General features: G+C 35.4%; 1 protein-coding gene across 1 annotated transcript in view; it reads left to right on the top strand.

Annotated features, from left to right (window-relative positions):
• Nucleotides 1–17067, top strand: part of LOC145228940 (phosphatidylinositol 4,5-bisphosphate 3-kinase catalytic subunit delta isoform-like) — a gene marked incomplete in the record, with an annotated part of 18141 nt that extends 1074 nt beyond the window's left edge. Inside the window, 23 exon segments of the mRNA XM_080094165.1 lie at nt 190–295; nt 1418–1521; nt 2179–2286; nt 3478–3657; nt 4911–5051; nt 5737–5865; nt 6618–6702; nt 6968–7101; nt 7535–7633; nt 7944–8108; nt 8312–8457; nt 10631–10724; nt 11090–11211; nt 11511–11654; nt 12178–12316; nt 12857–13002; nt 13315–13427; nt 14054–14184; nt 14468–14589; nt 14838–14955; nt 15208–15363; nt 15573–15674; nt 16106–17067. Coding sequence (XP_079950291.1) covers nt 190–295; nt 1418–1521; nt 2179–2286; nt 3478–3657; nt 4911–5051; nt 5737–5865; nt 6618–6702; nt 6968–7101; nt 7535–7633; nt 7944–8108; nt 8312–8457; nt 10631–10724; nt 11090–11211; nt 11511–11654; nt 12178–12316; nt 12857–13002; nt 13315–13427; nt 14054–14184; nt 14468–14589; nt 14838–14955; nt 15208–15363; nt 15573–15674; nt 16106–16261 — 2940 coding nt within the window.
• Between the last annotated feature and the right edge of the window lie 638 nt (nt 17068–17705).

The raw sequence follows: 17705 nt of genomic DNA on the forward strand, positions 1-17705 counted from the left end.
CACCCAACGGCAAATTTAGCAGATTTTTTTCAACAACCTGAAATTTATGTGCTGTACATACTACAAACAAAACAACTATGTTTACCCTGAGAAAATATCAGATTGTTTTTTTCAAGATGCTGGGTCACTATGTCTTGTGTATGTACAAACACAATAATCACGAGGTTAACAAATAACATTTTTTTTCAGTTTGACCTTATTCATGAATTGCCAGTTCTGAAATTGATTCAGTCACAGGGAAATATTGAAGAAAAGAGAATTATTCATGAGATACACCAGTTGGCTGGCATTAAAAGTAAGTTTATGTGTGTTATATATTGTCCTTGCCAAAATAAAATTATTTGCATAATTAACACACCACCTAAATTCGGTGCATTATGTTGTTCACAAAACAGTGTTTTTCTCAAATTTTCACACAGTTTTCTCAAATTCGTTACCTTGTAAAGTATGTTTTTTCAATCGACCTACATGTCAGACATATACTAACATTGTTTACAGCTAGGCAACAAATCATAAACAATTATATGTCTGCAAGAGTGTTGTTGCAATGATGTCCTGATTTAACCCTGAAAAGAGTATTACCATTGCTGTGTTTTTCTTTTGTGTGTACTAAACACTTCGCAGTAGCTTGAATTTTGTTGCAATGAGCACCTTTGGTTGCAGCATGTATTTACACATAAACACCAGATGTTTTAAAATGATGTACTGCAGCAATAAAACAATAAAATATTTTGTATCCAAGCAAAAGGCTTTTAGTGGAAACAGAAAAACAATGTAGGATGACAGCAACTAACATATAACTTTACACCACTGACCCTTGCTTATTGATCTTCCTGGGGTCATGACCTTTAACTTATCATGTCTCAAAGTGATTTGTTTTTCCCCAATGTTTTCAACATTTAATGAACATATCAAGTAAAACCTGATCAAGCCATCTTTAATTAGCTGCTGTGTTTCTTTCTGAATTCTGTTGATCACATGATGTTTACCAACTTGCCAGTGGTGTCTAGGTCATGTACTTTCTGTTTATGGAAGCAATTTTATTGTTCTTGTGAACAACAAGTTTTTTTTGTCTGACATTGCAGACTGGATCCTAAAAAGTATTTGTTGTTGCTGAACTAGATAAAACTTTAAATAATGTATAAATTCATTGCATATTTAGTAGGAGTTCAAATGCTTCTTTGATTGTCCCTTGCTGAAAATTATGACAGTGCATATATTTTTATTTGCTTTTATTTTAACATCACATAAGCAAAAGGGTGCTTTGCAAGGTAATATATAATACTTAGCGTTAAGTAAGCGTTAAGTAACTTTGCATTAATTTGTTTAAGATGGAAACAAGTTTACACATGTTCCAAACACTATATTATTTTCTCATGTACAATTTTGATAATAAATGATATTGTTTTGTTTTTAGATGAGAATGATCTCAATGTTGATGCAGAGTCACGAGCATTCCGAAAAGAAATGAGAGAAGAAGCAATTAAAGTTTCAATACGGAGGAGTTCATTACATTGGAAGGTATAAAATGTTTTTTTACAATTTTTGTCAGAAAGTTGTAGTTTTGTGTCATGCTGAATTGCTAAAACCATGTAGTGATATTAAGAGAAAATTTATTACAAATCAAAAATTTTAGTTTGAACTCAAACTGTTAATAACCAGTGTAAGTATTCTTACAAACATAAATATTTTGTTAAAAAATCATAAAGTTGTATACACAGGATTTAAGTCAAAATACCTTGTTATTCTATTTTTTTAAGTTTACCTAACTTTTGTACGTATTTGTTTCTGCAAAAACTGTTTACAAAATGTAATATATATATAATTCAATGATGGTTTAAGTTTGTTTGTAGTCGGTAAGCAATGCAGGGTGTTTGTTTTTCCATATGCTCAGTGTCTATGCTGCAGACTAATTGTTTTTCAATACTTCGATTCTGTTTCATTTCCTTGTTTGATTTTATTTCAACTGCATTGTGCTATGCAGGAAATAACTCGTCCGTAGCAGGCTGTCTAATTGACAGCTGACTAACGGAGCTGTCGTAAACATGTTTTTCTGTTAATAACAGCTTAAATTATAATTTTTCAATGCATGATAGTGTGGAACATTTTTCTAGTTACATTGCTTTAGAATTTTTGTAATGTTTGGGGCTATGCAAATTACAGTTTGTAAATTTTCAGGTTCTTCTTGAGAACCACTACCCTCCTACTATCATTCCACATCTAAATGAAAAAACTCACACCCGAAGAGACTATGGTCTCATCCAGCTCAAATACGAGAACACAGATGTAAGTAGAAATGTTAATTGTTTAGTTTTTACTTTTGCCCCATTTACTTCCCAAAGCATTTATGCCGAACAGTTATTAGCAAACCAAACTTGTTAAGTGTGTTGAAATAAGTATTGTGTAAGAAAAGGCCATTCATATCAGTGTTAAGTTGAGCCTTCTTTACAAGTATGTTGCATTGCATACATACATTCTCACCAACGAAGTAAATATTTGGAAAACATTAGACACATTTTGTGTCTTTTTTTCAAACAAGGACTACATTTGGGCTTAATGGTTAAATATATGTAAATATATACATATGTTGTACTGGTAGTTTTTTTGCAAATTTGGCAAATTTAAGGTGAAGCTTTCATCTGTTGGTAAAAATAAACTTTACTTCTTACTTCTTGTGGGACACATTCAATACTAAGTTTCTACAAATGTGTCACATAAAAATACTTAAATTTGGAAAAATTTGAAGTCTTTTTATAGTTGTTTATTACAAAATGTAAGCCTTAGTAGGTGGGTAGTGGAATAACAGGTGTCAAATTTCTTTCCACTACAACTAGTAACTTCCTGTTTTTGTCCTTGTGTTCTCAACCACTTTCTCTTTTCTGTTTGAACACTAAATGTAAAATTGTATTTTGACCTTAGGGCCTTTACACAAACCGAAACAAATCGCTTTTAAACAAATTTGTTTTTTGTTTTACTATCTCCTGGCATATTTTGTAGCCTGCAAAAGCATTCAAATTTTTCAATTAAATTTGGTTTTAGTTAAATCAGCTTGGTCAATTCAGAAAACTACTTCAAATTTTGAATTATCTTTTATAAACATATATATATGTGTACAAAACCGCTGAAAAGAAATTGATTATAACCCTATCAATTTTTGCTGGTACATGTATAGTAAATGTTTCAAAAAAAACAAATGTTGTGATAGTTGGACATTGCATGTTTCAAAAGGCGTTAGACATGGTAAATATGTTTTCGACAGATTCAAAGCTTTTCTAAAATCATGCAAACGAAGTAGATGTAATACCCCAGCACATTATTTAATAATATACATGGTTGAAGAATTTTTGACCCGATGTCTTGTCAGTATATAATTTATTGCACACATATATCTAATAATGATTTATATATATAAATGCTCTAGATTTCATGCAACTTGGACCAGTTTTAACTAAAATTCTTTTTAAACGTTTATTTCAGAACTCATACACTATCAAAGTCAACCCCCAATGGTTCACATTTGACCTAATTAGTGAAGCAATTCAAACGTGGGACCAGAAAGCAAAGTCTAACCTTCCTTCCACTAATCCTGATGATTATGTGTTAAAGTCAGATGGAAAAGAATTCATTGTTGGCAATTACCAAATTTACATGTTTAAGGTGAGCGTATGATAATTACTAGGGATGTGCCAAAACTGCAAATGTTCTGTTTGGTCGAGCACCGAGCATCTCACTTTAATGCTCGGTGCTCGGCCGAGCACGCTCGGTGCATTATGACGTCACAAAAAATCCCCTTTCTACGTTTTAGCTCTACAAGGTCTCTTACGTCACCGGCGGTGTTTTATTAAGCTGTACATACCCATAAGGTACGCGTTTTTCCACCATCTAATACATTAAAAAAATCAATCGTTTTTGTTCATAGACACCCTTTAGAACAATAGTTACGTATGTCAGCAGGGCATGAATATGCAAATTTGACGCTCGGGTCAGTTTGTGCAACTGCTCGGCCGAGCACCGAGCATTAAAAACAGCGATGCTCGGTACCGAGTACTCGGGTTCTGGCTCGGCTCGGCGCGGCGCATCCCTATTAATTACCTTTTCAACAATGCTTTTTTCGAGTTATTTTTGTAAGTGGCAATGAATGTATGCGATGAGGCTTTACTTTGAACTTATATCTATTACTAAAACAAATTTACAAACTACTTTGTGTATTGAAGACTTGAAGTACTAGGCAAAAGCATGAAAAAATTTGGAATAACTGGTCTAAAGTGTGTCATGCATTCTATTTAGTGAATATTTGTGGCTGAAAAACACCAAATACATTCAACCAAGCTACCAAGCAGCCAAACAACACAAACACTTGATTAAACACAAAACAGTTGCGTGACAGTAGGGCTAATAATGACAACAGTGATCGTTAAAATGTCTGTATTTTAATGTATGGATATATACAAGGTATAAAGCAGCTTTGTTTTTTGTCAAAACAACAGCTGGCACAAAACCACATGTTTGGAAATGGTATAGAGGTTTACCTGTAGACTTATTGTTTCATCACAGTACACAATTTGATGACTCTATGCCACATCCAGTTTCGTAACAATTGTATTCATATATTATTTATATGTGTTTAAACATTTAAATGGTTTTAGGTCTTGTACTGACAATTTTTTATGTTATTGTGTGTAGGAATTTTCAGTCGTTTCATTGCAAATTTGTTTTTTGTTTTTCAAACAATTACATTTTAGAATTTCAAGCATGAATTCAACCCATTTTTAATTTTTTTGGTGCTTGTTATGTTGACATTCTGGCTAAACGTCCTTTAAAAAGATTGGAAGATAAGATAAACCATCCATGGTCTAAATAGTTTAATGAACACTGCATTTTGTTTAATTAACATATGTTATTGGTCACAGTGTCTTCGAAGCGCTATGGTTGCCAAAAGGGAAAAAGCGAATTTACCCCCTCCCCAACCCCCGCCTATCCTCACAATGCTTCATGTCGCTTCGGTGAGAAAATTACTACCAGAGAGCCACCCCGGAATTCAAGTCCAACCAGTAAGTAAATTTACCGCTGTTCCGTCACTATGACGTCATAGGCCATTGATAGTGACGTCATAACTGTTGTGACCTGAGACCACCTGACATTATATCGCAGAAATGAGGTAATTCTAACATTTTTGTAAAGACCCTAAAATAATGTAGTGTGTATAAATTAGTTTTGCATTTAATACAGTCCATGACAAACCTAATGTCGCTTTTACCCCAAGTTGTTGAAAAACATTGTACAGGCGTGTAAATAATAAATTACTGTGCTGGCTGTGCAACATAACAAGCGCTAGCACAACCTTTTCTGAGACTTAGAGTAGGTATTTCCGCATGTGTTGCTGTTTATAGATCGTACCTGTGACCACATACAAAACGTATTGATGCCAGTTTTAAATAGTTATTGCTCAAGTGTCACATGTTCGAAACAAACGTGAATGAAAAGACAATGTAATATTACACCTTTTTACCCCAAAACGGTTGTGAAGTGGCCCCTTTAAAGGTATTACCTTTTCAACGCTAGTAAATGTTATAATGTGTTTCCAATTTTAACGATATTTACCAGTTGTTCCTAGTTCTGTGGCACTCAAATACTTGGTGTTATGCAAGCAACTGAAAATAATCCGAGTTAATTTAACCATCTCATTGGCGTGGGAAGTTTTTTTACAAACTCACAAGATATATTGAAATAAACCAGGGGAACTACGCTCCTCCCGTGCCTGACAAACGTCGTCAAACCTGCTCGTTGTGGCAGCTTGACATGCAGTTCAGTGTGAGAGTTCTTAGAGCTGGAAACATCAACGCCAACATCGAAAACAACAAAAAGGTTCGTGCGTTTTCTCCACGTTGCTAAAAAATCCGAATACAAAAAAGTGAACTGTATAGAGCTCTTCTGGCCATTGTATTTTTGTTTCGACGTTTCGACGTCCTATACAGGTTTCGTTGCATTGTGACATGCTTTTGATTAATTATTTTTTCCTTTGTTTATCGTGCACTGTACTATAGAACGTACATTCAGTGTTATTTACTTTTATGAAAGCGACCTTTATAGGACGTCGAAACGTCGGTACAACAATGCAATTGCAAGAAGAGCTCTATAAACCAAATACCTGGCAGCAATAGCTTATTTAAAAAAGTTAAACCGCAGATTGTTGTTTTAAAACCCAACCGCGTTGCGCAAGATAGCGGAAAATGTTGCTTTGATTTTGACGGAGTGAATTGTTATCTAAAGTTTCTAAACCATTGCATTATGCTTCCAAGACTGTGTATTTTCAAGTTATACATTGATACAAATACATAAACCTTATAGAGCTCTTCTGGCAATTGACTTTTTGTACCAACGTTTCGACGTCCTATACAATGCGCCTTCTTAACACTGAATGCGCGTAGTACAGTGCACGATAAACAAAGGAAAAAAGAAATTAACGCGATCACATACAGATTTATTTTTGTACATATTTTTTGTGTGTACATGACTTTTTAGGTTATAGCGCACTCGTTTGCCGGTTTTAAGGACTTCAGGGCAGGTTTCCGAAAGCGAAATGCATGTATTTTACTCCAAAGTATTATTTTTCACAGCTTGTCGTACACGTTGGAGTCTACCACGGAACTGAAGCTTTGTGTCCGACCGTTTACACAAAAGAACCAAAGAAGGAAATGACAGGTATGTAATTTATTCTTCTCACAAACTGCCAAAAAGCTGGTTGAGTTTAAAACACTTGTTTAAGCGATGGAAATCAACGTAAGAAATCGTTCCTAATTAAGTGTACAAACTTTTGCTTCAATTCTGAACAAAACATATTTTAACTTTATTTGTTGGTTTCTACCAAACAAAGTTAAACAACTTAACCTGCATCACCTTGAATTTTTGTTTCGCAAACCTTTAGCTCTATTGCGCCACACAGTGACCGGTTTTTATTTCGTTTTAGGCGGTGAATTTGATTGGGACGAAGTTTGTTTTTTCGACACGAACACATGTAACTTGCCCAGGAACTCCAAACTTTGCATCACAATCTGCACAATGAGCAAAACCAAGACTAAAAGCGCCACCACAAAAAAGAAGGTGACTCAATTGAGTTTTCATCTAAAAAAACTTTCACGACCTTTTTCATATTATTTCGTCCCAACGAAATGACGTAAAATTAGGGTATTTGAAATTTGACAAGCAACAAATGTTACTCAAAAATGAGAAACTTACTCTTAAAGCGGTTAATGAAAATATAAAAATAAAATCAAATCAAATTTATTATTAATATGACACTAGGAACACTATGATTGAAAAGTAATTGAATCATAAACATCATTGCCAAGATACTGGTGCAGACGTCTGAACGATGTATTCTATATACCAGTACCTTGGCAGTAATGTTTATGATTAAATATGACACTAGCTTTATCATTTTCTTGATTGTTTTTTTTATAGTTTTTTGTAGGTTTGTTTGCATTTTTTTTTCAAGTAGTCTGCTATTTTTAGTCAAGTTTTATATTCTTTACAGGATAACAACCAGAAAAATTCTATGCACAACAATGCAACTCCTATTGCTTACGTCAACATGACAATGTTTGATTTCAAAGCCAATCTCAAAACAGGCTTGGTAAGTGGATTAGCATAAGTGGATTTATTGTTTAGATGTGGTTAAGTTAGGGTTTTGCACCAACAAGCAAGTTACCCTTTTAAAAATGTAATTATAAACGTTTTTAAATGTTTTAAAATGTATGTGCGTTTTTTTACCGAGTGGTTTGTTAAATAAGACCTTATTTGCACCCTACTTTACAAACAAGTACAATATATTTTACTTTTTTGTTAAATCCTATGCTAAATTGTCAATATAACACGTCTTACAACTTTGCATCATTCAAAAATCTATACCACGCATTTAAACAAACCCTATTGTGACGTCGCAGTACCGTTTACACTGTTGGTTGTGGCCTGAAAACGTTGATTCCAACAATCTTCATCCGCGAGGAGGCGTTACAATGAATCCCGACACAGAACAAGCTCCTTTCCTGGAAATACTGTTGCCCGAATATGACAGAAATCCGCTGGTTCAGTATCCTCCACAAGAAAAGGTGTGTGGCCTTTTATATATTTATAAATGTAATAGGAACCATGACCCCCTTGCCTGGCATAGAATGCAAGTCCTGGGACACTTTTGACATTTCTTAACAATGTATAAACTTTCGTCCCCAAAATAGTTGCATACTCACTTAAACTTAGGGCGGTGCTAAATGACTTTTTGCATTGCTGTATCTAACTTTATTATGTTGTTAAGGTTTTGGAACAGGCCGCATTTGAAACTTCGACAAGCTCCAGTTCAATTTATCCAAGTCCTTCAAAATCGCACATTGCTCAACTTGCCGCAATCGTGGAGAAAGATCGGTTTGATGATCTCTTCGACAACGACAAGAATTTGTTGTGGTAAGTTTTATTGTGATGTACAAACCCCGAGATAATCGCAGGGTAGTGGTTTCGAATCCCAATGCCCCCTTCATGTTGTACTAGCACAGTGGTTCTCAACCGGGGGTCCGCGAGGGGGTCAAATTTTGGTCCTAAACGCGGTTGGTATTTTATGCACCGTGTATTTGTTGCTTTTTAATAAAAAATGACAAAACATACCTAAACGTTCAACAGGGTCCGCAGTTAGCTTACAGCATGGAAAAGGGTCCGCAAAGCAAAAAGGTTGCAAACCGCTGTACTATACAGATAATGAAATGTTCCAACTTCTTTTTTAAAGTTCTCATTGCTTTTTGTAAACAAATCCATTACTTTTCGAAGTGGGGCTCCTTGAAATTTCCATCTAGTCATGGCAGACTTTGTTACTGCCATGAACAAGTATAGATTATTTTGTTGTTGTAATGTTGCAAAACGATTCCTACATTTGACCTAAACTGCTTGATTCTAGTGTTGTTGCTGTCTCGCCTACCCTTGCACGTAACAAATCGTCAGTCGGTCAAGTTAATTATGGGTCCCCTTCCCTGAAGGGGACACATATTGTTTTTGTCCGTATTTTTTTTTTTTTTCTTTTTTCTGTCTAACGCTGGTTTGTAACGCTCGTTTGGTTAAGAAAGAGTGCTTTAAATTTATTGAAATTTGGACATATGTTAGATATTAATCCAAACTTGGTCCACCTCAAGTTTGACCCCAAATTACCCAGCGGTTCACCCACAGGCCCCCGAAACGTAAAATTTTTAACGCTGGTTTGTAACGCTCGTTTGGTAAAGAAAGAGTGCTTTAAATTTATTGAAATTTGGACATATGTTAGATATTAATCCAAACTTGGTCCACCTGAAGTTTGACCCTAAATTGCCCAGCGGTTCACCCACAGGTCCCCGAAACGTAAAATTTTTAACGCTGGTTTGTAACGCTCGTTTGGTAAAGAAAGAGTGCTTTAAATTTATTGAAATTTGGACATATGTTAGATATTAATCCAAACTTGGTCCACCTGAAGTTTGACCCCGAATTACCCAGCGGTTCACCCACAGGCCCCCGAAACGTAAATGTGTCTAACGCTCGTTTGGTCAAGAAAGGCACTGTAGGCAGAAGTCCCAAGAGAGTAGCTCAATGGTTTACGATAGCAGGAGGGCTCAGCTTGACGTCGGACAGACGTTTTACAAGACGTCGTTTCGGTGATCAGAAATCAGCTGTTTTGCACAGCAATGCTATTTCGTTTTATTAAGTTATCACTCACATTTTCAGTTTTGGCAAAGGTTTCACACCTATGACGTGATTTAAACCTAATAAGCGTGCTTCGGTTTCGTATATGTCAAGCAAAACTTGTTAATCAAAATAAAGATGAAAAAATAAACTTGACATTTTTGCAAGCTAAGTGTTTTTCTAAATGCTCGTTGTCAGGTTGGCCGCCGCATGACCACGGGTTACTTAAGGTCAACTAGTAGGTATTACTAACACAGTTCGGAACTTTCTTTCGTCATAACGTAGCGTTTTTTTGCAATCGATTTAGGAATCAATAATCAAGGCATGTATAAATTAGGTTAAACAGTGTTGTTGAACAGTAAGGACGGCGTGCTATTGAAAACGGTGTCAATAGGCCAAACAGTCAATTGGCGTGTGCACCCTGAGAGGTTACTACAGGTCAATGGTCTTGCGAAACAAAGTTAAATGAAAAACAATTTGTTATGTGTACACTTGTAGCAAATTGCTTTTTAATTTAAAGTGTCTGTAACACAACTGTTACAGCTTTCTAGAAAAAAATGTGTTTAAAACCCGACCTTGGACGACAATATCTAGGTCAAAGCAAGAGATTAAATTAAAGTATTTGTTTCGTTCTTTTTTAATGTTTTTGTAATTCTATGACAATAATAGTGCAAAAAGAATACGAACAAATTTTTTTTATTGTTAGGTTAATGCTTTTTACAAATTCGTCCTTAAGAATCTAAAAATTACCGCAACATTTGTTTACCGTAAATCTGCACAAACACGCGCGTGGGGACCCATTAGTTTTTGTTTACAAAAACAATCATATGTGTAGATCAAATGATGTGTATAGTAAATTGATAAATATCGTATAGAATATATAAAATGGAAGTATATCAGAAAGCCACCCTTCTAGTTTGTTGTTGTGTTTCTCTAGGTATCTCCGCTTGGATTGTAGGGAGAATTGGCCTGAAGCTTTGTCGAAAGTGCTGTGCGCAGTGAAGTGGAACAACTACAAGAATGTGGCACTGGTAAAAAAATCTTTGTGCAAAACTAAATCTACAAAACACCTTGAAAATCCCGTAACGAATTTTCCCAAATACATACATAAGTCTTCAACAGCAAATTATTAAACAACATTGGTTAACATTTTTACATGTGTTTCGTTCGTTTTTAATGCAAGTTCGTGTATAGGAGGAAACTAAAGTAACGTTTGTAGTTTGATTCTATTTAGTACTGCGGCTGCATGAATTACACAACATGGACGTTTAAAAACTGTTTTCCCGCTTGAATTTTTCAAAGTTTGACTTCTTGATACGGTTGAATGTTTGATATAAATTTTTTTCTCCTGATTGGGTTCATTATTAACGAGCAATGTTGTACTATGACATCACAGGCACAAGCGATGTTGGGTGCATGGCCTCCATTGGAACCAGACAGAGCTATGGAACTTCTGGATGGTCAGTTCGCTGATGAAAAAGTCCGCGATTTTGCTGTGCGATGTCTCAAACAATTAAGGTAAATTGGATTTGGTGATAGCTTGTATGGATGGTGAAGACCAGTGTTTCTCAAAATATTTTTTCCGGAGAAAAAACACATATAAAATGTCCACCAATATTTTAAAAAAACGAATTGTTTTGTCCAGTTTATGTCAGAATGTTTGTAAATCAAAAACTCGCCTCCAAAATATTCACCACTTAAAATTATATTTGTCCAAAACACTATTGCAGTAGTTTTTAAATAATGTTGTACCTTAAAACATGAACTTTAGTGTTTTTGCCGTAAAACAATAAACTTAACCCTTCATCTTCTTGCAGAGACGATGAATTGCAGAGTTATCTGATGCAACTTGTCCAAGTTCTCAAGTTCGACTCGTATTTGAACAGCAGTCTTGTTCGGTTCCTGCTTGAGAGAGCTTGGAACAATAGAAAGATTGGACATTTCTTGTTCTGGCATCTCAGGTTTGTTTGTTTCCAACTTAATGACGGTATACTTGTAGTGCACCTGTACCATAGGTCATTGGTTCAAATCCCAATTTGACTGGGTTTTGTCTCCACTGGCATCAAGGTCAAAAAAGCCCGAAACCAACTTAAATTAGTCTAAATTAGGTCTGTAAGTGGCTGAGATTGCGGTACAAAAGGAACCTAGCGTAAAATCAGGCCTGCGTCAAGATTGTTTTTATTCACACTTACGGCCGAACCCGACCCCAAAAAGTCACAACCAAGAAACTGCGTAAAAGTATTTTCTTTCATATTCTTTGCATAGATAATAAGAATCAAAGATAAGTTATTTGTTTATCATTCTCTTGTCGTGGGTTTAATTCCCACCACAGACTTAATTTGACTGACCGATGTCTTGTCATGTGTTGGGATGCTTGGGAGAACGGCTTGTTTCGGTGGTACGCCTTTATTAAGCCTGTCGTTTTTATAAATTACTCAAGGTTTAAAATATAACTGGTAAAAAGTGTTAAAACATTTTCAACAGGGCCGAGATTACCAACACTACCCTCAACCTACGTTTCTCCCTTATACTGGAAGCTTATTTATACGGAAACATACCACATATGAAGATGTTGTACAAACAGTTTGACGCTCTAAACAAGATGAGAGCACTGAACGAAAGAGTAAGTCCCATGAGACCAATGTTTACTGCATATAATTTGTTTTTGTTACTTGTATTTTCTTTCAAAGTGTTTTAAATTAGCATTTGTAGCATGTGATTTAAGCCACCAAAGACTCGGGAAATATAATGGACACAGCAATTTTTTTTAAATGGACACAGCAAATTGCTGTTAACAATAGATTGTAAACTTAAAAATATATGAAGTCGTACACCGTTTATTGGCAAACACACATACTTATCTACACAGTTAATTTTGTATTGAAAACAATTCTGTTGCCCAGGGTATTTGTGTACTTTTTTTTATTTTCTGGTAACAGGCATTCAGTTTTAATTTATCGATATATGTAAAAAAAATCTTTTTTTAATATGAATTATATCGAAGTTTTTTCAAAAAATTTCCCAGTAAATTAAAAAATATATATTCTTTATTTTGTGAAAAGATGTTTAAAAAAAATTAAACACTTGCGGACGTTTGTTTTATCTGACTTTGTACGATTTTTGTATTACTGAATCTTTAACTATTACCCTTCGTTGTTTTTAGGTGAAAAGTCAGGAGTTTAGTCAAAAAGACGTAAAAGTTCGTGCGAGAAAAGCTTTACAGGAAACAGCAAACCAGGAATCGTTTGCTGAAGCTTTAAGTTATTTCGAAGATCCTCTTGAACCGAATGTTCTTCTCGGCAAACCTATGTAAGTAAAACTTGTATGCAGTAGAAGTTTTGCAAAATGGGTTCGATTCACACATGCTCGTCACGTTTGGAATATGCTAGAATGCAGATGAACGAAGCAAAGGATTTAATTGTTTGAGCATTGACAAAATTATCATTCAAACACATTTTAAACCGTTTGCACTTAAATTGTTGTTAAAAATCTGTTTCGTAATAAAATTTAGAAAATAATTCGGAAAAAAACAAAACAAACAAACAAATCAAACATATGCTTTTCGTGCAAAACTGGTTATTAAGAAAATGGAAAAGTTGAAAATAGTGTCATTGATTTTAGCATTGAAAAGATGAAAGTGATGAACAGTAAGATGCGACCACTGTGGCTTGTTTTCCAAGATGCAGAAGAAACAGTTCAGAAACACAGGAGTGTGATATACAAAAACGGAGACGGTAGGAGGCAGCCATTTCTCTAATCAATTTAACAATTAAAATGTTTTTTGGGTTTCAGACACAAATAAGTTTTTGCTAGAAATTTTGATTCTTTTTTCCAGTTTTCAGGCTTGTATAACATATATGCGTTGTAAAAGTAAAACTTTAGTTTCAGACTCTAAATGTGTCTCAATGGTCCAATATATAAATTTTCGCCTATTTTTAAACTTAATAGCTCACCTCCAACTAAAAAAAAGAAGTAAAAAAAGTAAACGTCCGTTTTACCAGCTCTACATGAACTCTTTTTGTTTCACATTTTTTGTCAGGTTAAATACGTTCCAGTACTTTTGAAAAGCTTAACTTTGCGAGGGGAGTTTAAACAAACTTTTTGTCTACCATTGTAATTGAATGTTATTTACTGCAATCCGCACAAAACAATGACATTTAGATTAAAAGTAGAAACAAAACAGAAACTCCTTTGAATTTTAAAAGAGCATTTACATTAAACCTCGGTTAATCCGGACCCGTTTGGACCCAAAAATTTGTCCAGATTAGGCGAAGATGCGGATTAACCGAATCCGGTTTAACCGAGGTTTACTGTAATTAAATTTAACAATAAATTTATTTTAGTTTCCTTGTTGTAACAGATTTACGTCAAGATATGCTGACGCTTCAAATTATTTCCATCATGGACATGTTGTGGAAAGCTGATGGACTTGACCTTCGCATGATACCATATGGTTGCCTAGCGACCGGCGGAATATCTGGAATGATCGAGGTATGACGTCATTGCTTGCAGTTAAATACGTTGGGAATTTCAGGCTAAAAACATGTTCCTATACGTTTTTAGTTCTTTTGTGAGCAATTTTAGTTGCTACTTAGATGCCACATAAATTCGAACTGTGTCATAATTTAAAACACTAAAAAAACTAAAAAATATGTTCTAATGAAGCAAAATAAATCACCATGATGCTATCGTTTACTTTATGATTTTTTAAGTTATTGCATTTGTAAGATTTCTATGTAACACGTCAGTGGTTTAATACGATCTCTATGAACAGGTTGTGACAGAATCCAACACGATAGCAAATATTCAGAAGAGCAAGACGGGAAAAATGCATTCGGCGTTTCGTCATCAAACTTTATTCGAGTGGATTGAAGACAAAAATCCAACGAAACCAGAGTAAGAATTTTTTTCTTTACACAAAAATTCGACATTTAGGAAAATGTTTTTTTGCTATGTTTAATGTGAAATAAAAAACTTTGCATGTCGTAAGAGTTTGCGACTGTTTTGTGCATTTGAAATATTTTTCGAGTGAATTATGTCGTAGTGTTGAATTGTTTAATCGTATCATCGTGCTCATGATTATCCACAATGCCTTGAACTTTAACTAGAAACGGGTTATCATTTTTGCCTTATTATTGTTTCAGGTTGGACCAGGCAATTGAGAACTTCACTTATTCTTGTGCTGGATATTGTGTAGCGACTTATGTGTTGGGGGTTGGAGACCGACACTCTGACAATATTATGGTCAGAGAAAAAGGACAGGTGGGTGTTTTTTGTACCCCGGTTTATTACCCCTTGAAGGGTGACTTGAGTTTTTTTAGGGGGTAATTAGACTATCGTTTCTTAGATCTTTGACGTCATAATTTGCAATCTTAGTCATTAGAAGGGTTTCTTTTAATTATCAAGGTATCACATTATTTAAACCATTTCACCTTGAACTGTACATTGATTTTTTGTTTGTAATATCACACACAGCGTGACGTCATAATCAACAATCTACTTTCTTTGTGGCAGCTCTTTCACATCGATTTCGGTCACATTCTCGGTAACTTTAAGTCGAAATACGGGATCAAACGGGAGAGGGTTCCTTTCGTTCTTGCCCACGACTTTGTCCACGTCATAAACAAAGGGAAGACAAATGCAAAGGAGGAATTTCAATATTTCAGAAAGGTTGGTTTTAACTAAAAACCATCCATAAATTGCTGAAGATGATTTTGAATATGTGTTTTTGCGTGAAGTATATGACTTCTGAATGTAAAGCTTATAAACGACAAACGAATTGGGAACGTAACTTTTGGTTTCTTGCTACTAATATCTGTAACGTATACTAATCTGGTGAACATTTCAAAATGTTTAGTAAATGTTTGTTTGATTGGCAGTTGTGCGACCGTGCCTTTTGCATTCTGAGGAAAAAGGGGCATCTCTTCATTACTTTGTTCGCACTTATGCTTCACTCTGGACTTCCCGAGCTTACGTCACTGGTAGGTTATGACGTCACAATTTCAAAAGTGACAACATAATGCTTTAGTTTGTGTTTAAGCCTGGTCAGTTTTTGTGTCGCAAAGAAACCGTTTTTTTACAAAAGTTTTTTGTTTACTGTTAGACTTGACTGGATTTAAATAACTTCACTATTGATGTTGTAGCTCGATTTGCCCAGTTTCTGCAGCAGTTTGCCCTGATGTGTTGCCCAAAAAAATATCCAATAAAAAGACTCCCTTAATCTGTAAACTAACTTCATGCAAAAACTACCAGTAAAAATTGCCAATATTTCTCCAAAAATTACCAATATCGTATAAAACAAAAAATTGTTTCAAAACTGACGAATATTGAGAAGGTAGAGTTATTTATTCAGTCCTTTGTTTCCTTCAAACACTTTTACCCGAGAAAAAAAACATTTGTGTTTTTTCACCAGAACCACTTGGAGTATTTGCGTGAAACCTTAGCTCTTCATCTCACAGAAGAAAAAGCGATTCAACAATTTCGCAACAAGTTCAACAAAGCTTTAACCGACGCCTGGTCAACATCAATTAACTGGTTCTTCCACAACGTCGCAAAAGACAACAAATAATTACTTCACAATGCCAATGGTGACGTAATAGCCACGATTTTGACGTAACTAGCCAGGGTGTTTAGAAGATTGGGTCGATGGTTGGATTAGTTTATTTTTCTGTTTTTTGTTGTTGTTTTCGTTAGAAAGCATTTTGTAGTGAGTTTTTTCGGTTGTGTGTTGTGATTATTCAAGCACTTAAGTTTTTGTTTTCGCTATCGCGCGATTTTTCTGCGTGGCGCCACCACGTGGGTCATGTGACTGCGCGCGCCTCAAGTGACTGGGAAAAAGTGCAATGGACTGATTTCTGTTTTTTATAAAATTCCAAAAACTAGAACAGCGATAACGAGAGAATAAAAAGAAAAAAGAAATCACCTTTTTCGCGGCTTCTCTCGATTCGTCGCCACATTTCGGGCCACTGTCGTCAAAAAAAAGCTGAAATGGTCGCTTCTTCAGTGTGCTTCTGACGTAACAATCATCCTTATTCCACTGTTTTGTGCACACGTAGACGGCATCGAGATTTGTGACGTCATTTTGCTTACGTAATCATCTTTTTCTAATCTGAAACTTTTATACCCAGATAATATATAAGTTTGTTGTTCCTGTTCTGTGTTGTTTTTCTGTTGTTTCTTTTTGTTTGTGCGTGTGTTGGTGACTTGTACCTGGGACTAATGATTTGTCGAATTCGTGATTCTGTCATAATTTGTACGGAGCGATCTGTTGCTGCTGATGTTGGAATAATTTCGTGTGCGTGATTCGGTTTGAGGGAATACCCTGTTGCTGATCACGTGACCGGATTGAATAAATTATTATGCTACACAGCGAAACGGTGGCTTGGATAAATCCTAACCTCCAGTGGACAGAACAATGTCTGAACGTGAACGATAACACGATGCGCCCTGTGCAAAGCGTCAACTCTGCTGAAAACGTGTTTTTTACAATGTAGTTTCGATCTTGCACTGCCATTTTTGTGTTTTAAAAAACAAATTGACCTGCATTCAGATTAAATAATTCTATCATCTTCTTTAATTAATTACCAACTTAGTATGTTAGAAACCGATTTACACTGAATAGTTTTGAAAAGGCGGCTTCTACATTTACTCGTCCACCTGTTTAATCACGTTTGACAGTTAACAGTACAAATGTTTTTTCCTGGATACCATGTGAATGGAAAACACTTCACTTTTAAGCTAAAAAAAAGGTTGCTTTCTCTCACATGGTCGGTGTGTTTTATGGTGACGTTGCACTTTAGCTTTGCAACACAAAAGTCACGGTGTGTAACTTAAATGTAAGTAGCCATGTCCATCTCGGGCACAGCAGCTGCTTGTAGTGGTCATGTGCTTGGGACTCGTACGCTGCTCGTCGCTGATTGGTTGGTTCAAATTCTCTGTGCCAATTTTTCGCGCGTAGACGACCTCCGGGACCACGTGGCGCGAAAATGTGACGTCATTGATGCAGACGGACA

The sequence above is a fragment of the Phallusia mammillata genome, chromosome 5 (genome assembly GCF_965637545.1).
Source record: "Phallusia mammillata chromosome 5, kaPhaMamm4.hap1.1, whole genome shotgun sequence".
Lineage (NCBI taxonomy): Eukaryota > Metazoa > Chordata > Ascidiacea > Phlebobranchia > Ascidiidae > Phallusia > Phallusia mammillata.